Here is a 22,852-nt window from a genome sequence, read left to right as displayed (position 1 = left end):
TATTGCAGAAATATTGTAAGCTTGCAAAAATAAAATGTAACGTTGGATGCAATATTATACAGAATATTCAGGATGAATATTTATTGATGTAAAATCTTTTAGTAACAATCTAATAGCACATTTTCAATCAATCAACGTATGGTACACTATATCAAAAAATCTAGAGTTTCAAAAATAATAAAAAAAGAAAATTAAAAATAAATCAGCTATAAACGAGTTGTAGGTAAAAATAACACAGCTGATTTTAAACAGTTAAAAAGTAAATGTATTTTATTTTTTATCTAAAATCCCCTATTTTATTGAGTCGACCAGTCATATTGGAAATCTATTTTCAGCAGTTGATGTCTTACGGCTGGAATTGAAGATGACGTAATCGTATTCAATGTCAAGAGATCACAAAAAAAATTGGCGAAAAATTTATTGCGATGAGCGTGTATGGCTGATAAGAAGATCCCTGCTTATACATGGCAAAAGAGAGGTAAAAAAAAACTCTTTTCAACATATTTTATGTTTCCGAAAATGCTTATTTGTACACCTTTTTTCTATCCGTTTCATAAGGTTCCTAATTGCCGCATTTATTCATTTATATTACATATACAGGCATAAGAACCTTATTTAAATAAAACTAAAAACTGATTGAATTATCTGTGTTATTTGAGATTTTTGAATATATAAGCTGTGATCTGAGAACTCGAGAAAACGCTGCACACATAAGCATATTTGAATTAACAAAGACGTAAGATATTCATTTCGTTTTTATAGCATAAAGCGCTTATCGTATGATCATGTAGCATACGTAAATGCGGATATGTAATAGTACGTAATTATGTAATTATAAAAATAAAGTGTACTTCAGTTATGCAGCGCTAGATTCGCTGAGTTGTAATTAATTACTGCAAAGCACAGTCTACATTGTCCGTGTTACGTTCAGAAGCCTTCGTTTCAAAGAATCACACGAGTGCACCGCTATTCTGCAACTGTGTTTCCCTAATTACATATGCATTTTTGATGCGCGCAAATATTTAATGACATATTTACATTCAACTGGATTTTTTTTTCCTTTCAAAGGGTAAACTAAGACCTCCTTTCTTTTGCAACGTGAATTATAATGTTTATATTTATGTAAATAAACGATATTGAGATCATATCTAGTATTAAGTTACTATAGTATTCAAAGATATGAAAACACTAGACAGAATAATTACGTGATTACTCCATAACATGGTTGAAGGTGACCGTCACAGTTGTCTAGAACTGAAATGACGTAAGAAGAGTCAAAATATACTATTCTGTACCTGTGTTTCCCTAATTACATATGCATTTTTGATGCGCGCAAATATTTAATGACATATTTACATTCAACTGGATTTTTTTACCTTTCAAAGGGTAAACTAAGACCTCCTTTCTTTTGCATCGTGAATTATAATGTTTGTATTTATGTAAATAAACGATATTGAGATCATACCTAGTATTTTGTTACTATAGTATCCAAAGATATGAAAACACTAGACAGAATAATTACGTGATTACTCCATAACATGGTTGAAGGTGACCGTTACAGTTGTTCAGAACTGAAATGACGTAAGTAGAGTAAAATGTATACAAGCCATAACGCTTGAAGCATAAGTATCATTTTAAAAAATCTCAAATCGTAGGTCAAATATAATCAGAACGCTATACAAAAGCTAAAAACGCAAACAATGAACACCAGAGTTCCGTTGCATAATTGTAGGTTTAGTCGATCGTATAGACAGAGCAGCGGTAGATGATTCAGACATGCGATCAAATATAGCAGGTTCGATTTATATATTGTCACTGCTCACAAAAATGTTTGCAGAAGATGCGCTGCAGCATCCTCTGCGTGTAATACCACATACTGCAATCGCCAACCCGCACCAAATATGGCGATTATGGTACATCCCATATATATATTCAGTGGAGACCGAACGTACACACACATGCGCACGCACACATTCGCATACACACGAAACTAAGCGCGCACACGGACACGCAAACACACATGCGCACACATAAACATATACACACACGTAAAGGAAAACGCACTAGCACACACACATACAGAGAGATAGAGATACGCTCACAGACACGCACATATACGCGTGGACATGCACACAAATACGCATACACAAATGTTCGCACACATGCTCGCACAAACTCGAAGGCACCCCGCACCCGTGCACGCACGCACATGCAAAAAAAGTTTTAAAGATATTTTATTTTAGCATTTCTTATAACATACAAAATAAGATTATACTTCAGATGTACGAAGAAAGTTGACTGGATTGACTACTAGTACATGGCTATAAGGTTATAAATTTACCATTGAAAAATTGTAGATTTAATAAATAAATATAATTTTAATATATATTATATATACACTGGTTAAAAATAAACATTTTGATGTTTTTATTTATTAATGTATTTTTAATTATGTATCATACTTTATTTAAAATAAGTATATATTTATGTACGTTTCGTCTATATATGCATTAACCGCCCGTTATTTATCACTGCTGTTTTCATACTATGGTTGTCTGGAATAAATTGTTTCGTGTGATAAGACCGCCATAATTTTATCTTTACTACAACTATGTATGTAATTTCTAGCGTGTACAAGAGTATTCAATTAAAAACTATACGAATAATGCAGGGGATTCGTGTCCAGTTATTTCTCTGCGAATAAAAATGAATCGCCGAATGTGTTCATAAGCGTAAAACGCGAAAATGGCTCGAACATTCCGCATTTTGTTTTTATTCTTACGTCGCGGCACGCGGTATGTCGTAATTGAGAAAATAGTACAAAACTAGACTATACGACGTACATACCACAGAGTAAAAAAAACTAATGTCATTAAGTGTCAAGCGTTTGACATTTTTCAATAAAAAAAAAACAATTAAATGCATTAATTAGCACAAGATGGCGGACTGGTTGTGCTATCCTCCTGAGGTCCATCGAGCCTATTGTAAAAAAACTAAAATCAAATTGAAGTTCCTTATAAAGGCACAATATGCTTACAATAAACACGTATAGTTTTTAGTGATGACTACTTAACAAATGTATTATATTTGTCTGGAAGAGAATTTTAAAAAGTGTCAATAAAAACATGAATAAAAAACGTATATTTTGAAATAGGTCTTATCTTCACAGTACTCGTTGTGATGCGATATCCAAATAAATACAAAAAGAATCAATCTAAATATGCCTCTCTGCTATATAACCCACGTAATTCGAAATTCAAAGTTTATTCTTTTATATTCCATTTATATTTAAATGACATCAAAGAGGTCGGTATAACATGGCATTGGAGTACACAATTTTTTTAAATATATCTAATGAACATAATATATCTACATAAAAACAGTGGTTGATTATTGGAGGTCTTTTAAATATTTTTTTGTAAATATTTACAATTTAAACTTAAATATATTTACCAAAAGACAGGGGCGGTTCATTGTTTATATACTTATGGTGTGTACTCCGCCAAATTATGACATTTGCTTATGATACTTCGATGCTGATAGAAAAGACGAACATAAATAGAAAATGTTCTAGAAGAACATCCTTGGAACAATTTTCGGAGCAGTACGATATAATGGCGCGTTTCGCGTCAAAATGATTCGCAGTTTTGGAAGTAGATGGTCAAGCCATTTGGAAAAAAACGACCGACTTTAAAAGGTACCTGGAATCTGTAAAGGATATCCCAGGAGTATCATAGACCATGTTTGCAGAGAGCGAAGAAGAAAGAATGACCGTGAAATAGATCGAATTCTCAAAGGATTGTAGCACTACAAGAAAAGCAAGAGTTTTGTATCAATTTCGTTTTAAACATACTTATATATATATTTAGATACACTGAGAAAATATATGGCAACACTTATAGAAATTCATTCAAAATGGCGACCAATGACTAGCGATATATAAAGCAATCCAAAGGGATAACAAGAAACTGTTCTTCTGATGAGTTTCGAAGAACATTCTAGAATTAATATTTGAAAATAACTGTCAAGAATCTGATTATATTATATAGTGTATATATGTAACACTTGTAATATACGGAATCGTAAGAGTTTTGCGCGTTAGTACAGAGCAAAGAGAGTATATATTATTATTAATTATAAAAATATCTTATTACTAAATAAAATACGAAAACATCTTTTTACCCGACCTATTTTGTAAATTTAATAGAGATTCAATTTTCAAATACGGCTAAAAGGAGATAAAATTACAAACTACGAACCTGACATTGAAATTTCCCTCTGATATTTACCTTGAAAATTAAGTAATATTACGTTGAATAACTGTAGCATTTAAAATTTACCGAAATAAATCACATTTTAACCGGTAACGTGATAGAATGTTTGTTTATACTAATTTAAATTCAGTTTTCGCTTTCGTGTGCATTTAAATAAAATTTTCGTTACATTTAACATCAAGGTAAATAATGCAACAGTTTGTAAATGATACGTATCACACGAGGTTAAGGTTGCCCGTTTTATTTATTGCAGCCTTTTAGATATCAGTGTATAAATATATAGAGACTGGGTTTCATCAACAGGGGATTCATGTTTTGAAACATGTCCTTGGATTTTTACTGTGTTCTGGTCATTGTAAACCAGTGATTCCCAAAGTGGTCTATATCGATCCCCAGGGGTCTATGACAACCTGCAAGGTGTCTACATCAGCGAAAAAAAATTTGAGGTTCCATGAAATGAAAATGGGGGTCCACGATAGTGGATCTCAACCCATACACTGATAGTACCTATTTACTTACATCATACTATCTCATAATATCAAAAAAGATTAAATTGACGCCAAAAGATGATAATTTATTATTAAAGCATCAGGTTCATTTATAGTTTATTTTATGTTTATTTAATGTTACGTATATTTTACATAACAGACACAAAATTTTATTTTGTGTAGTTTTAATTTAAATTCAATTAATAAATGTATAAATTAACATGTGTTTTACTTTAAGTTTTTAACACTAAACTTAAATACAGTTAGAAATTTACAGGAAATCAATATCAGGTAAGTAGGGGGTCTACCCAACACGGAAAAACAAGGCAAGGTGTCTACGACACAAAAAAGTTTAGGAAACTCTGATGTAAACACAGTTTTGCTTTAGTTTGTCTGAGGTGAGTGGTGCCGACCCCATGCTTTTTGAAAGTCGACATGAGTCTCCACTCAAAAGAAAGGTTAGTTTACGTATGGAAGACCGGAGGTTCGATTCTCGGATACAGTCTTATATAATTCACATTTTGTGCATTAGGTATTCTATTCGGTCGCCACTGCTCACTTATAAGTTTCCAGAGGATGAAAAGCAGTATCCTCTGCGTATTATAATACTAAACTGCCATCGCTAATCAGCCTGCCAAAGCGTATCGATTCTAATATATCCATCATATATATCTTTGGGGGAGGCAACGGCCTTCCCCTATACAGGTGATTGTTTATAGGTGTTAAAGCTAGTAGGAATTTTTACGAAATTATCGCTATGAACTATGCAACAATAATTTTACTATCAACATAAGAGAAGCCAATAACTTCTGTAGGAACAGACAATAAACAGTATTTTTTTTAATATTTGTATCGTGTTTAATTTAAAACATTATATGAATAATTGTAACAGACACATGATAAATATAAAAAATATAAAATTAACTTGCATCGCTTAAAATACGTTTTCAATTTAACAAAGCCTTCATTTGTCGGGGTGTACATACATATAACAAGAGATTATCTTCCTTTACTTAGTTTTATAACTAAAATTAAAATTTAATTATTTAACATGTCTTATTATAGCATTAAAGAATTTAATTTTAGTATTAGTTTATCAAAATGTGTGAAACATGATTTATTGACTACTTTACGTGATTGATATTATAATGCATACATTAAAAAAATGTTGAATTGCTTTTAAAAGAGCAACTGTTGAGTCTAGTCACTTCTCAATAGATCAGCGTTCAATTCCGGTAGCTTACTACTTATAATGTTATATAATCGAAGATTCAAAAGTGCATGTAAATTTCTACTTGAATAAATTTTTTTGTACTGATTATGTCATTTCCATTTCTTTATCGGACTACAAGGCGCAGGCAAAAGTTTCATCCATACGTTGTTGACATACCGAAGTCGAACTATACGGTTTGACAGCTCGTTTTTGGTGAGAGTCGCCAAGATTTAGAACGACCTGCCTAGGTCTATTTTACCTGATGAGTTGAACTCTGGAGCCTTTAAGAGTGGAGAGAACCGGTTTCTTTTGAATGGGTGTGTACCATCTTCGTCTTCATCTACACTTTCCAACAGATGAGATGGAAAACAAACGCCTATTTCATTACAACTATATAAAAATATATTTTGAATTTAGAATTCACTTTTTGAATGTTCTTTTTACTGTTATCATTACGTTGTTTATTATAATTTAAGCATTGATTTTTTTATATCGTGTACCTTATGTTAATTGCAATTGATACAGCCACACAATATTGCGTAACTTAAATTCGAGATTGAGGTTACGCCGGCATTCTTGTAATTTATTGCTAACAATCTGATGTCCTGAGTTGGTAATATCATAAGATATGTTGCAAGGTATTATGTTACACCATACGAATTCCACTACGTAATAACTCAATATGAAGATACACTTTGATAAACAAGATTTAGGGCTGAAACTTCGATAAATATGTAATTTATTTCATTTATAGGTTGATTAAAAATAGGTTTAAAACCTTTAACACGTTCACTGCGGGCCCAATTTTGAAGAACTTTCAGCTGGTGCGGCTGAGGTCGAATCAGCCTCAAGCTGAACTTCCTAGTAGTGCGGTTGAGGCCTTTTCTGCCTCATGTTCATCAATATTTTTTTACAATATTGAGTCAATGCTTCGCAGACATAAAGAAAGCTATATTTGTGTTTGTCATACCTCATACGGTTGAGTGTAAACAGCCGCCGCACTAGAGAGAAAACACGAGTTTTACGCGCCGCACCAGTGCAAAGTTTACCATGAGGCTGAATCGACCTCAAGCCGCAGTGAACGTGTTAAACGGGTGTTAAAACTCCTTTTCTCTCAATTAATGTATATATAGTACATCTTAACCAAAAGTATTCAGTTTTAAAAATATTGAACAACGTATTGATATTATTAAAATAAAATATTATTTACTTATTGTCTATTCTCGCACACTTTGTATTATCAGAACTTAGCTTCATTCATTCGAATAAGAAATTAAATCATTGTAACATTTAGAGCGATTGCTTTATTCGGGTGGATTTAAAATACCTGTAAAATCTTTAAAACGATGAGTATTTCATTTAGTAACAAAGAATTTATGCATTTAACACTTTCACAATATATATTTCTAATCAACCTATATACGTGAAAGAACATAAATATTTTTTAAGTTTATTTTTAATTTATTATGATATGTTACATAAGAAAATGTCGTTACAACCTCCTTGAGTAGTTCTTCTTAGGTGTATTGTCATTTAAAAAAATATATAATTAAAAGTAATAAATCTCTTATTTCAGTACAGGCAGCCTCGAGCGATGGTATCCCAGCGGTAGAGGAATTAGACTTTAGATCGTAGGTCGCTCGTTCGATTCTCGGGATGCAGTCTTATTTAATTCACATTCTGTGCATTAATTATAGGATAAGCATAGCTAACTTTTGGATGGTCAGCAGCGATCTCTGTGTACTTTAATATCACACTGCGATCGCGGCCCTCTAGTTTTGTGGCGATTATGGTATATCCTCCTATAGGTATATTTGAGAGAAGCCTATACATTGTAGCGGGCGTCCATAGACTGAAACCTCGTCTATGACGATACAGTATAAATATATTTTCAATTCTACCTTTTTTTTATAATTAAAAAATAGTTTAATAACTATTTGTCTCGGTATAACAATTTTAACTTAGTATTCAATTAAGTTTGTAGGAGTGGTCGTAGTACTGTAGCTTCTTGATCTTCGGTAGCCTCTTGTCCTTCGGTAGCTTCTTGTTCTTCGGTAGCTTCTTGTTCTTCGGTAGCTTCTTGTTCTTCGGTAGCTTCTTGTTCTTCGGTAGCTTCTTGTTCTTCGGTAGCTTCTTGTTCTTCGGTAGCTTCTTTTTAATGTTGATCGCACCTCCGCTAGCACTTATAATGAGGCGCGCGATATGCACGCTACAAATTTATTAAATTAAAATTCATAAACATCGTTATCAATTCAACCTTACATGAACTGCTGCATGGAAGACTCCACCTAGATTACCAATATCATGGTCGGAAGCGGCTTCCTTCCATCGTCTTCCGACAACCGTATCGTCGTATTTCCACTTCGTGGGTGGACTATTTAAACTGTGGTAAGTCTGTTGTCTTCACTTTACAGCCTTAACTAACCAGTTCTGCCATATACGTGACCTGCCCACTGTCACTTTCCACTTCGATGGACTTCATCGGTTACTTCCACTCTCCTCTATAAGCCTCCATATTCCTAATTCAACCACGTAAATAAAATCCGTAAATTACTCTTATCATAGCTCTTTCAGTGACTGTGATCGATAAAACAACAAAACTTAGCCTCCCTGATAAGCGGAATAGATAAAAACTCATTCATAGCGCTCTGCAAAACAATTGCAAAATGTGCCATTGAAAGGAACAAAACGCAAACACAATAAATATATAGAAAATAGATAAAAAAAGGATAAAATAGAACCAAAGTGATACATGAAACTGTGATAGAGAATAATTATAGGATAAGTAATAATAATGTAAAATAAAAATGTACAATAAAAAAAATGAAAAATGTAATAACAAAAGAGGAAAGAGTGAAAGATTGAACAGAGCAAAAGAGAAAGATAGAAGAACTGTAGCATGAAAGATAGACAATAGACCGAAAGAGACAATAAAGTACGAAAAAAGAGAAAGAAAATAAAAAACTATGTGAAAAAATAAATTGCAAATAAAGTCCCTGTCCCACCATAAATAGGGGTACGAGAGGCCCCCAATAGCGGGGGTCACCAAAAAAAAAAAACTTTAGTAATTATATCATTTCCTCGTTTCACTTATGAGAAGATATACCATAATCGCCACGCTTGGGATGGTTGGAGATCGCAGTTTAGTGTATTATGGTACACAGAGGTTGCTGCTGATCATCCTTTGGAAAGTTATTTATTAATTGCAATTCTGTATAATTAATGCAAAAAGTTAGAATTTTTTAATATTGTATCCCGGGAATCGAACTCGCGAACTTCGATCGCAAGTCTCAGTACTCTACCGCTACTCTACTCAATTATGCTTTATGTTACTCGACATTTTTGTTCATAACATCCTAGCGCGCCTATTTTGTTTTTGATTCAGGTCAAATGTTTGACAGCCAAGGACAGGTGTTTTAATTTACGCTTTTGTTTATATTGGAGAGGTAAAGTTTTTGTGTTTATTCAAGTTTTTCTTTTCATAAGACTTCTCATCGTGATTTAAGGAAAATATGAAACAAAATCATTGGTCGAATATTCAAAAGTGAAATTATTACTTTTTAAATAAAACATTTTTTTCTAAATGTCATTTAAAATATACCGATTATATTGTTGTAGAAAGTTTTAATTTTAAAAATCGAATCGGCAAAGCCATTCCTGATTCGAATCTCGTTTTGCAAATTGTAACAAATTCGACGTTTGAATTTTATTTACACAAATAAACAGGGTGGTTAGTTATAGGTTTAAAAGGTTTTTAGCAATCAATGTACATCTCTATTGGCTTTCAGTATATGGTCTACGCTATTCAAAACTCAATGACTTCAGAAATTTTAAAACAAGTTTTCAAAATTCGAATTAGTAGATATTAAAATGTGATTTTATTTACTATTTGTTCCTGTAGACTTTGTACAACCGAAGCTTATTGACTTTTGTCATTCCCTTCACAGGTTGACTGTAAAAAAAGTTTTTAACGTCCGTGCCTTTGTTTTTTTTTTGCTCGCATTTTTGTATGTAACAGTGTTCTCTTATAATACTTACAAACTTAATCCGGGAACTACTTAAAACTAAGTCTAATTGAGGTTTAGAATCTAAGTGAAGTCAACTATTTACTACGATTTTTTTTAATCTTTGATGTCTCCTTTGTATTAAACGACGCCCTAACAATGTTCAATTTTAAAATTACGATGTGACAGTTCGTGCGAATGGAAAAAGTTTAATAGCATTAAATATATTGCTGACAAATTAACAACACATTCATGCCTTTAATCTTTACACTTATAATAAATTAAGCTATCTCAGATAGTTAGAATAGTGAAAAGTAAAACAGTAATAATGTAAACACAAATCAATCTCAAAAAATGATTAACCCTTTATTATGAAAAGTATCTGCCAATTGCTAGTAGAGGTATGAAGGCGTGTGTAAAAAAAATCAATCATGTTTATATTTAATAACGGCTAAACCTTTTGACCTCGGTGCTCATATGGCTCAAGGTCACTCAGAAATCAATGGAGAAAGCTATGCTTAGTTACGCTGCGAGATATAATCAGGTAAGAGGAGATCCACAGAAGAAACAGTGGGCGGGGCTTATAACTCATGCAACCGATAGCCGTTGGGGCCGAAAGGTTCTCTAGTGGTGACCATAAACATGTAGACGCGACGTGGGTATGCCGCCCACTAAGTGGACCAACGACATAATTAAGATCGAGAAAAATCCACGAATGCGGGCTATATCTTACAGTGGACATCTGTCAGCTGAAAAGAAAAAGAAAGAGCCTTTTCTATAGATACAATTTAAAAAAAAACTTACCATTGCCAAAGGGTAGGATAAATTGCAGCAAAAGAAACATAATATACCGACCATATATTCATTTTTCACTGAACGAAATTCGTTATGCAATAGCCTCGATATGGTCAACGTCAGCAATGCCTGAAATCATCACAACTCATTAATTATTTATTCAATAATTAAGATTAAGTAAGAAAAGGACACCGATTAGTACCAAACAGAGTCTGTGTTTGGCACTAATCGGTGTAACATAACTCCTGAAGATGCCCCGTGGAGGGGTGAAACACGTGTTGAGTAATTTGGTGGCGGTTGTGTGATTCGCATTGTTTGCCGCATACGCATTTATCAGCGGGCTGGCGGGCGGTGCATTTCATTGCACGACTACCACTGCATGTGCGTTTCTTACTTAGGATGGAGTTCCGCGAGGTAACGCCTGATTTCATTAAAAATTTAGATAAAATAATTGTTTATTATATTTATTATAATCAGTACATTCCGTAAACGATTATCAATATGCCATACTCATAAAATGCATCGTATCAAAAATTCTACATCGAATAACTTTGTAGCGTTCATTTGTAATTAGTACAGCGAAAAAAACGAATTAAATCGTTGAATGTATTTTGAAAATATGTTTGTTTAACTGAATTATATACCTTGTTACATTGTATTTTAAAATACGCCGAATTTCGTATTTTAAAACCTCAAATGTTTTCATTTTTGGAAACAAATAAACACATTGCTTTTACTTTCTTACTACTGACTATTTTTACATCTACAATCCTCAACTCACTGACTCATCATATATTATATATTTGCTTAAAAAAAGGCTCTAAGACTTGTATTTTGCGAAATCTCACTAGTGAGGGATGTTAGGAATTCATAAATAGAATGCATATTAGTTTATAATTACGTTATAATATTAAAGGAATTTTTAAAATATTCTAAAAAGGGTTTTATAAAATTACGACAACAAATCGAAATGCAGTCCACGCGAAGACAGTGGAGGCAGCGGGTGTAGTATTAATCATATATAAATGTATAATATATATCCTACAGTCGACGAGAAATGTTCTTGGGTGACTGCCATAGATGCGGCGTGCGTGGGCACCCATTGAGGGGACCCACGATATAATAAAAGTCGAGGAAGACGCTTATTGTGAAAATGTTTAGGCGCACGCAAAAGTTTCATCCATACGTTATTGACATACCCAAAAAGTCGAACTGAACGGTTTTACAGCTCGTTTTTAGTAAGAGATTTAGAACGATGTTCCTGGATGTATTTATCCTGATAAGTTGAACTCTGGAGCCTTTAAGAGTAGAGTGAACAGGTTTCTTTTAGATGGGCGTGTGCCACCTTCGTCTTCATCTACACTTTCGATCAGGTGAGATGAAAAACAAACGCCTATTCCATTACAACTATATAATTGCAGTGAAGGTATATCGGCTGTTATGATAAAAAAATCAATAAATGTTTTAAAGTCCACGATAACACGTGTAAAAGCACCTCTCTGATGTATATAAAAGTAAATAAATATCCTGTGTTAAGATTAAGTCCGATATATTAAACGTAACAATATTTAATATCGTTTATTATATTTAGAGGCTTTAGTAAAGGAACACAGTATTACTTATCATTATCATCATTAGCCGTTGGGCGTTCACTGCTGGGTATACTTCCATCTAGATTTCCAATAAGACCGATTGGAAACGGACTTCACGTAACGTCTTGTTAAAATCGTCTGTCCACTTTGTAAGTTCACATACGAATCGAAGTGAGCAATGATGTGTGGTAAAATAACATAAGTCTATATAACACTGCAGTTTTATTTACCTTCGTTCCATATAAGAAATATAAAAACTCTCAGAAAATGTGAAGAAGAACAATGTGAAAAAATTGAAATTAAACTAGCAATAAAAAACTAATATCGACAATCAATATCACGAAATAGGTCCCCGTTGATTGTCGCATATGTATTATTTCTAATAAATGTCTCAACAGCAAAACTATTTAAACCTGTTTTGACAGGAAAACAATTCTAGTGATGATTTGAATTTATTCGAAGTAAAAAAGCTAAGTCAACTTGAGCTTTTTTATTTAAGCTTCCCTGTATACGTTTATACCAGATACACAATTCCTTCATTTGTTTGTTCAAACTATTTTTAAATTTGGATCGTTTATATATATGTATATCTATACATATGTAATATCCTTTATGTACGATATACGCCAGAAATTCAAAATTTTATTGAAGCCAAATCACAAATCCAAACTCTCCTTTAGAAGAAATATAAAGCTTCGAGGGCCCTATACGCCCTAAATCGACTCAGTCAAGAGCCATTTACAAACGGAGAATTTTTTTATCGAAATATTCGTATGAACTAAACACGCCGAATGTTCAACGAGACGAGACCGTAGTACACGCAATTACCCGATGTCCATTGTTCAGTGCCCATCCGAACAGACGTAGAGATCGAGCTAAATAGGAAGGTAGATAGTGACGGCATCATTCGCCGGATTGGAGATGCATGATAACGCCGCAAGTTCCTATAATACATCGATAAGGTAATAAATATGAACAAAGCCTAAGACGGAAATAAAAATAATAATGTAAATAATAAAAATGACATATTATAATAAATGTGGCAATAGATAGAGAACGTCGTATTTACTGAATGTAAATAAAAGTTATAGACTGAAAGATATCGCGAAGGAAGAAAGAAAAGAAATTGCGAAATTATGTAAAGAATGGAAAAAGAAAAGTTAAGAACAAAATACTGAAATCATTTTTTTTTGTTAGCCATGTAACTCTCATATCTTAAAATAAAAGAATGACAGGCGCTCATAAAGTGGGACAAAAAACATTCAACGATTTTATCGCATAAAGTTTTGAGTGTTTTTTAAGTTACCTAAAACTAAAGTTATAGATCAATATATGATGTAATTTAATTAAACTTATACTTCTTCTTTTCAGGAGATGGATGTCCACTGCAAGGCACGCCACCCCCCCCCCCCCCAAGGACCTCAAGGATCTTGGGCTACCTGCATCCTTATCATAACCAACCATGCCTCCGTCTACCAAGTGAATTACGCCTTGTACCAACCCAAGGTCATCTTACCACTGTACTATCTCTAGTTTAATATTTAATGTGCATTGCCCCATCGCAGCCTATCTAAAATTCTTATATTTATACGAAAGCGAAAGGGTTAAACTCGTATTGATTCCTCTTTTGAATTGCCCAATTATCTCTCAATAGAGGTAGGCTTTGTTAGACATTTCTCTAGTCCATCCAATGTCTTCTAATAAATACGCGATCAAAATTAAATAAGTCAACTTGTCTTTATAAATATTAAATCTTTGTTATAAAAGAACTAGAGGATCTAAGGTCACCGAAATAGCTCAAATAATGACCCTCTAAAGTGACAATGGGTGGGGTATAGTGCTTATAAAACTTGAGGCCGAAAGGTCAGGACAAGACCATAGTTCGATCCATAGAGACCATACCATATAGACCGTACCATACCATACCAGATAGAGACCATAGTTCCATCACTAGGTGAATCCGCGACATAATTAAAGTTACCTGTCATTTTGACGATCTTGTTTGTATTGTCTGATATAATCATAATTTAGTTAGAAACAGAATAAATATTTAGAAAAAATCAATGCTATGCCAATTTGGACCTTATTATCTAACGAAAAGGACGAATTTACAATCACTGTCAGCTGGCTTTCAAATCAAAACATGCTATTACTCGCCTTCGTTATACGACTTCCATTACTACACCAATGTAATCTATAATCATCTGTTTTACGGTTTATTTAGTTACAAATATAAGAAGAGCTCCAATCGCCATACAAAACATATACAAACCAGAGCTCTTTAAATTATATCGACTAAACTAGACGGTTCAATGAAAACACGGCACACGTTGCAACATAGGCAAAGCCGTCTGCACTACAGTGAAATTAATACGAAAACATACTAAACAACAATATATCGGTTGTAATAATTCTGTTCAATTCTAGTAATTTATTTATATTTCAAACGTGTACGCCAAATGCAATGCAAAGTATAATTTTAAATTACTTTGGTACAAAATAGAATATGGTCCAAATTATATCCTATATAATGTCCTAATTAATCTGAACGTTACCTGAATAAAGATAAACAATATTAAACGACTCTATTATAACAAAACACGTTCAATCTTATAAGTTAACCTAATTCTAATCAAGGTCTAGATTTATTACAGTTATATAGGAAAAATAATAGTGAATGCTTTACGAAAGGTAATTAAGATTTATATTCGCGAATAGACGCGCTCTGCAAGGAATAGACCTCCTAAGATCGACAGTCAAATAACTCTTTGTTCTCCGTCACACGCCGTATCCGACGCCTCATGGTTGCAATTTGAGAAACATTCGGCAATAGCTTTGAAAGATATGCTCCACCATTCAGCAATTTTTCAAGCCACATCAGTAACTTTGGTTCCCAGGTTTCATCCAGGCATTCTTGATTCGATCGCGTAAAAGAGCTTCGAACATAACTTTCTTGATTGTTGTCCATGTGACATAAAGTATTGTCGCTTTCTTAAGTTACATTCACACGACTACATTTTTAACAAGTTTTTATTTATAATCAACAATACATTCACCTTCGTTATCAACAACCTTTTGTCATTTAGAAAACAAATTTTCAATGGCGGAGCGGTAAAAATCATTCAGTTTTTCTGTAAAATAAGTCGATGGAAACGACATTACTTTCTGGCCGCTTCTATATATTTCTTGTAAGTCAGATACTCGAAGCTTTCAATCCGGAATTCCTGCGAATCCTCCAGGAGTATAAGCCATTGATGTGAATATCTCCGTGAGTGCGATCCTCAAGGCATGCTCGCATATAACTCGATGTTCACTGAACAAGGTAGGGTCATCCGAATTACATATTCACGACCGAAGGAGTGCATTGCGGTACGATTAAGACGAGACATTCGCCACTCACACAATACATTGCTTACTATACCTTATAATGTTAATAGATTAACGTCTGAATGCACACATAGTTACTGCAAATTGATTAAGCTCCGAACTACATTGTTAAAATTATCGTTGAATACATTTACCGACGATGAATAAAAACAACACATTAAATATTTTAAGTATAATTTACTCTTGGTAATTTAAGCATCATAAAAAAAAGTTTTCTATCAAAGTTTAAAACCCATATAGTTTGAAAAAATACAAATTTACCGACGGTTAATAAAAAAGGATACCTAAAATATTTTAAGTAATTATCTCTTGGTAATTTTAGCATTCAAAAAAAAATGTTTTCCATCAAAGTTTAAATACCATAAACCATACAGTTTGAAAAAATAAAATTTTAAAGAAGCCTTTTAACTGTCTTACGGGTGAAATTTAGTAAAATCCGTTTTTAGCTGAGGTTAACATTATGTGATAAATATTTTTTTTAAAAATCAAGTTTCTAGACATTGTAGTCTTGTAGATATCGTGATGAGTCAGTGCATAAGTGGAAATTTTTTTCATACGTATATATGTAGATAACCAGCTGTTAAACTCTCGTTAACTTTCGATTTTTGAAAAGTGCATTCGAATTTTGAATAGTACGTTCTTGTAGTAGATTATTTCATAGGTGTTATCATCACAGCTAACATCAACTTGAATTTGAACTCATCAGGAATGTCGAGATATGTACTAAAGTAACAGAAATAGACCAGCGAATTTTCAAGTTCAACTTGAAGTGCGAATGGACACAGGGCAGAATAGATAGGCTTTGGAGTTTTAATTTTCTTGTGTACAACGACGATAAGACCACGGATAGAGAAATGCAACTTAGGAAGTCTATCCACGACGTCTTTATTAAGGTCATCCAATGTCGCTGTGTACGGGTCTATAGCGGACAGTCCCACTACGTCGGACTGTCCTGTCAGCGGCGGCAACATGCGTGCCCTAGCGCATTGACGTAAGCCAGCAGCCCGGATCCCTGGTCACTCGGCGCGCGCGTCTCACCGCACTCTCAGTCCGGCCGCACATCAGCGCACACGCAGGCACGCCGCAATAAACTCTCGTTCCGACGCGCCTACCTTTGTATAGTTGTTGTGTGAACAATAAATTAGGATTTTCTCAATAGCATCCGTTTATCTCATTTCACCACCACAGGACTTTTTCAACTGACCTTATGGGAAACATAGGAGACCAATATCCAACCGTAAAGATCTTACGTAAAAAAAATCCTTAACTTTTAATCTAAACTTAAATTAAAAAATCTAAAAAATATATATGTTTAACAATTAGACCTATTGAGATGGGTTCACGATTTTGATCGTCAGCGATCAAAATCAACGTAATATTTTAACAACCGAAATCATGTTAAATAACACTTAACACTCTTGTTAATTGCCGTTTAACATAATTAATCGCAAATTAAATTTGATTGACCTTTCGAAAGCGAGATAAATCGTGGGTTACGATACACCGAACCGGGCGACAAAATGATGTTTATTCTAAATATAAAAATCTCAAATTAAGTAGTACAAGTTCAACTTAATAATTATTTTATTACTCGATACTCATATTTTTTTATGATTGACGCATCAAATACATTTTAAAAATAACTTTAACACGTTCATTACGGCTTGAGGTCGATTCAGCCTCATGGTAGACTTTGCAGCGGTGCGGCGCGTAAAACTCGTGTTTTCTCTCTAGTGCGGCGGCTGTTTACACTCAATCGTATGAGATATGACAAAAACAAACATAGCTTTCTTTATGTCTGCGAAGCATTGACTCAATATTTAAAAAAAATGATTGAAACATGAGGCAGAAAAGGCCTCAACGCACTACTAGGAAGTTCAGCTTGAGGCTGATTCGACCTCAGCCGCACCAGCTGAAAGTTCTTCAAAATTGGGCCCGCAGTGAACGTGTTAATTGTAAATTTATTTTCACATTAATTTTGCGGTAGACTTGAAAATCAGCAAACAACGATATAAAAGAGGCCAGTTAATTTCTTTTTTTATCCTCTATACTTGAAGAATTTGACCTTTATTTCGACTACCTAAAGCGATAACAAAGTCTACTATGCTATATGCTTGCCTAGAAGAAACCTTTTCTCTCTTGGCTTGAAAACTTAAGTTATAATTGTCGGGTCGGTTCCTAGTCATGGGTCTATCTACGCTATATCTACCGGCTCGTGGTCCAACTTTGGACCTTGAGATTTTTTATGACCTCCGTCATAAGTGACCACATATAGGGAAATATATAATTGTATTATTTTACTTTCAATTATTAATCGTGATTTTATTCTGGTTTGCTATTGTTACACTGCCTTAACTTCCCTTGTTGGTAAAATTAAGAAAAAAAAACATTCTTAGTCGAACTTTAATAAGAGTTAAGGTTCTATAGATACCTTAATGAGTCAGTAAATACGAGGAAATATTTTATTTATAAAGTTATTAGAATAGTACTCACCAAGTAAGCGATTAATGAGAACATAAGATTGACGTAAATGTAGATTGTAAAAATCTTCTGAGCGTGAAGAAACTCCGAACTCAGTGGTAGAATAACGAAAAGCAGATAATGTATGTTGATTCCGACATCGGTTTTGATACATGTCGTCATTGCGAGGTACAATACACGCACTATGACGGATCTTGCGAATGCTAGCGTTGTGAAGAATATACTGAATAATATCACAGCGTTATCGACCATTGTTTGAGATGACATTGTTCCGAAATCATAAACGCCGACCAATCCTATTCCAAACGCGAATGTTATCCGGTCGATTGAAGAAGACTGAAAAAAAAATATTGATTTTAAAAAATTATTTAGCATTTAGTATAAATACATGCTTTGGGCTCTATTTGAAACAAGCAAGGGTTAGGTTAGGTTAGGTTTCGGAGTCGCGGGAGTTTAGGGTGGGGGCCCTAACCTCCCACTAGCTTCGACGACTTTGAGGCGGACGATGGTTCGACGTGGTCTCGAACCATCGTGATAGCACCACGAGGGTTTCGGGGGTAGCGTATCCACGCATATCCCGGGACGGGCTATCGAAAAATAGCACGGCGCGAGGGAAGACCGCGTGGCGATCCCTGACCGGGAGATACCGCGGTCCCCCGCTTAGCGCAGGGGGCGACCACCGGGGGGGGTTTTAGTGGGTAGGAATCCCACATACCCCTGTCCTCCCCCCCAGAGGCAGGGCATCTTGAATACCGGAAGATTTCCCCCACCGAAACAAAAAAAAAGGTTTGTTATTTTTTTTTTAAAAATCTTACTTAAGATATTTTATTACTTCTCATTAGCAACTTGTTTAAACTATAGCCACTAACCATTAGGATTTAGCATTAAATTAAAACGAATTATCATTTCCAATAGACTTTATACTGCCGGAAGTTACTGGCCATCTTGAAGCCCTAATTTTATTTATGAATAAAATTTGAAACAAATGAATTGATATTTAGATAAATAGATACTGAATTATGAGTTTGTTATACACCAATATCCATTTTCAGCGCGTGAAATGTCAAAGGAGCTATGTAACGCGCGAAATCCACGGCGAACTCACAAATGCACAAAGCCTCTGTGCAATTTCTTTTTGTTAATAATGTAATGAACTCGTGTTGTATTACACAGATACACAGATTATTATTTTTTTATAAATATTTCGACTTATTTATGGTAAAGGTTAAAATCCTAGTATAATTTATTAGTATCGGCTATTTGTTACATATATACAATAAAGCAAGAGAAATTTCCCGTAAAGAGTAAAAAATCAAAATTTACCTAGAAGCATGGAACCAGAAAGTAATGTCGATTTCTTAACTTAAATTCACACGACTACATTTCTAACAAGTTTTTATTTCTCATTAATAATATATTCACCCGCGTTCGATAAGGCTTTTAACACGGTCACATTTAATTTTGATTGAAGATTCGAAAATGCTTGTAACTTCTTATTCTAATAAATAAAATATTAATTTCGATTTAATATTGATAACAAATACAAACATTACCATAGAGTAGGATATTTTATTACAATATATTAAGTAAAGTTCGCACAAGCTGTTCAAGTGACCCTTAGCAATCGTATTCTCCTGTATGCCCTCATGTCGAAGGCTTTAATTTTATTGCTCATCGATTCTATAAGACTCCATGCTTCAATGTTATATAGAAAAGGAAAACGTAACAACTGCTAGTGGCATTCGAAGCTCGATGTTCAGTTTTTTATAACAAACAAGTGACCTAAGCTCACTTGATATATGTTTCGTCTATAGATATCGCTATCTATGTATACATATATAAGAGATTTATACCTATGTGTGGGTCACGATATCTTTTGAACCATTAGGCTTAGAGATATGAGATTTGGTAGGAATATCCTTTTTGGTGAAATCAACCAAGAATTTTAATGAAGTTAACAGAATTTCACCCGGAAGTTGAGATAGCATTCATGAAAAAATATATATTTTTAAACTAAAACTCTTATATATATTAACTTTAATAGAATATATTTTTGATGTTCAAGTGATGTAATTAAGAGTAACGAAACCGTGTCATAAGAAACGTGGCGAGGGATGGGAGAAGATGCTTGAATGTAATGTAAATGAATGCTGTGAAAATGAAAGAAAATATGAAGAATGAGAGAGAGAGAGAGAGCGTGAAAATAGGAAGGTATATATATCGCCGTCAAAAATTAAATAGAGGAAAGGGGCCGTAAACAAAAAAAAGATTTCGGTTAGGCCTATGCCTTGCAGAAGGCGTCCATCAGATGAAAAGAAGAAGAAAAATCAAGTCTATTACCATTTAGATCACTCTATGTATAGCTAGCACTGCTTATACACCGAACTACTGAAACTTACACTATATACTTAAATACAACATATATTCAACCCTGTATAAAGCATACGTTGTAAAGCTTGAAGCAAAATATCAAGAAGCTACGATTTGAGAAGCGCATTTACACGTCAGTCAATCAGTTACCGCATATAATGGCTGCAGGCACGTTATCGCTGGCGTAGTGCCTAACGCTGATGCGAACAAAATGTAAGTATAAAAGCTACATCTAGGCACATGAATCTGACCCGCCGATCGCATGACCCACTCACATTCTGACCCGACTACTGTGTGACCCGCTGACATTCCGACTCATCGACTGAACTACAATTATAATAATCACGATATTTCACCTGCCCGACTGTTTTCTATGTTATCTTTGTTAAAAATTCAGAATATTGTTGTAATTTAATACACTCGGACAGTGTAAATAGATATTAAAATATCAATGTCATAACATTAATTATTAAGTAAACAAAATTAACTATTACAGTCAGAATGAATGCGTAAATAACTGAAAATAAAATCAATTGTTATAAAAATCACACTTTTTTACGTTTAATACTATGCATTAATAAAAACAAATTAACACAAATCCAATTTCGTATCTTCAGCCGTTAAAATATAATATTTGGAATCGAAGCCTACATTTATATACTTTTGTAGGTAAACGTTAAATATCTAAAAAAATAAACAAAAATATTTTTGTGATTTACATGGTACTAGCAAATTAATTATAAGAAATAAATCACATATAAAATTAGTTACTAATCGAACAAATAGTGAAACATATCACTTTATATTGACTTTTCTACTGCCGGTCTGGATATGCACTTGATTTAAAATTTAAAAAATGTACACGAAACCTCTTTAATATTCCCACAATTGGAATTCAAGCCTCTCAGACAGGTACGATTATATCAGGCTTCGTTTATGAAATAGTAAATTGTAAAGCCGTGTTCACAATGACCACTTGATAATCAGAAAATACAGGCGTATGTTTTTTAATTTTCTAAATGAATCGCTTCCTAAATTAATCAAAAAGCGTAATTAAGTTTGAAATATAGGTTACTATTCTTTTAATGCATATATATATATATACTTTTTATACAGAGGTGAAGATTCGTCCCTGTGACCCAAGTAAAGCGTTTTATTTAAACTCTGAGATAATAATGTTATAAATTATTCGTTTAAAATAAAAACATACCTTTGTACTTGTATCAGATTAATATTACTCCGATATGAATGAATTTAGCTTAAAAGCACACTTAACTGAAATTACATAGAGCTTTTTACTTATTTGCATTTTAAACGGCTTTACATTTTACAAAGGACCTTTGAAAATATTTTCAATGTCATAGGAATAAAAATCTTAGAGAGGTCTTTTATCAAATGCAACAAAGCTTCCAACCTTATGATCGTTTGTGTAATATATATTGCGTAAATCGAGTTAACTCGGATTTATGCGGAAAATTTCCTTCAGCAAGCACTTTTAAAACGCCCAAGACTACTAAGGTATTTGAAGTAAATGCAGGGAACGTTAAATTCAATATTTTCTTTTAGTTTCGTTTGAAAATATTATCTTGAATGACTTGCCCTTTAATAAGTTTTACGAGATCTTTTCATCGTTTCTTATTTACAATTGAAAACTTTATAACACCTCTGATTGAAATTCAAAAATATCTTTATTTAAATAGACGTTTAGATGCAATTTTACATCGTCAATTATTTCAGCTATGTAAGTGGTAAACTACCACTTGCTCGGAATACTGATCTGCTGAGAAATGCCAGCTAATCAATCAACAGTTACTCTTTTTAAATTAAATAATCTGTGTTACACTTAACTTTATAAAGATTCTTAGGTAATATGGTTAGACGATGTGCTATTTGATTTAGCTAGAAATAAATGACTACACTAGAGCAGTGGTGGCTTAGCGGTAGAGAACTGAGACTTGCGATCGAAAGTCACAGATTCGATTATGTATCTTCTTGATATTAATGGAGTTTCTTTCTACTTCTATGGAGTTTCCTTCTTCTTCTCTACAACTATTACACCTTACAGTTGAGTCAAAAATAAAATAGATTAAAAAAAATAACGAATTTACGATACAATAAGAGTCGTGTTAAATTTCCAATGTTATATCAAGAGATTTTTTATTGAATGACAATTTTGTATGGTTTACACTTTGTGTCTTTCAAATAAATTTCTTAGAGAATGGATAGTATATCCTGCCATTGATATATT

The 22,852-nt window shown here is 33.4% G+C and overlaps 1 protein-coding gene across 1 annotated transcript in view; it reads right to left on the bottom strand.

The window, feature by feature from the left end:
- The window catches only part of LOC137923998 (sodium-dependent nutrient amino acid transporter 1-like), a 52,366-nt gene extending 33,602 nt beyond the window's left edge, over positions 1 to 18,764 (bottom strand). Inside the window, exons 1-4 of the mRNA XM_068767328.1 lie at positions 18,714 to 18,764; positions 18,247 to 18,570; positions 10,784 to 10,903; positions 3,683 to 3,688 (exon numbers count right to left, since the gene is read on the bottom strand). Coding sequence (XP_068623429.1) covers positions 3,683 to 3,688; positions 10,784 to 10,903; positions 18,247 to 18,570; positions 18,714 to 18,764 — 501 coding nt within the window. The remainder of the gene's footprint in view (positions 1 to 3,682; positions 3,689 to 10,783; positions 10,904 to 18,246; positions 18,571 to 18,713) is intronic.
- Positions 18,765 to 22,852: the final 4,088 nt, after the last annotated feature.

Source organism: Battus philenor, unplaced genomic scaffold, assembly GCF_028537555.1.
Source record: "Battus philenor isolate CCGP_79_NKW_IND1 unplaced genomic scaffold, ilBatPhil1.0.hap1 SCAF_1, whole genome shotgun sequence".
NCBI classification, from domain to species: domain Eukaryota; kingdom Metazoa; phylum Arthropoda; class Insecta; order Lepidoptera; family Papilionidae; genus Battus; species Battus philenor.
This window is presented reverse-complemented; position numbering and strand designations above follow the sequence as displayed.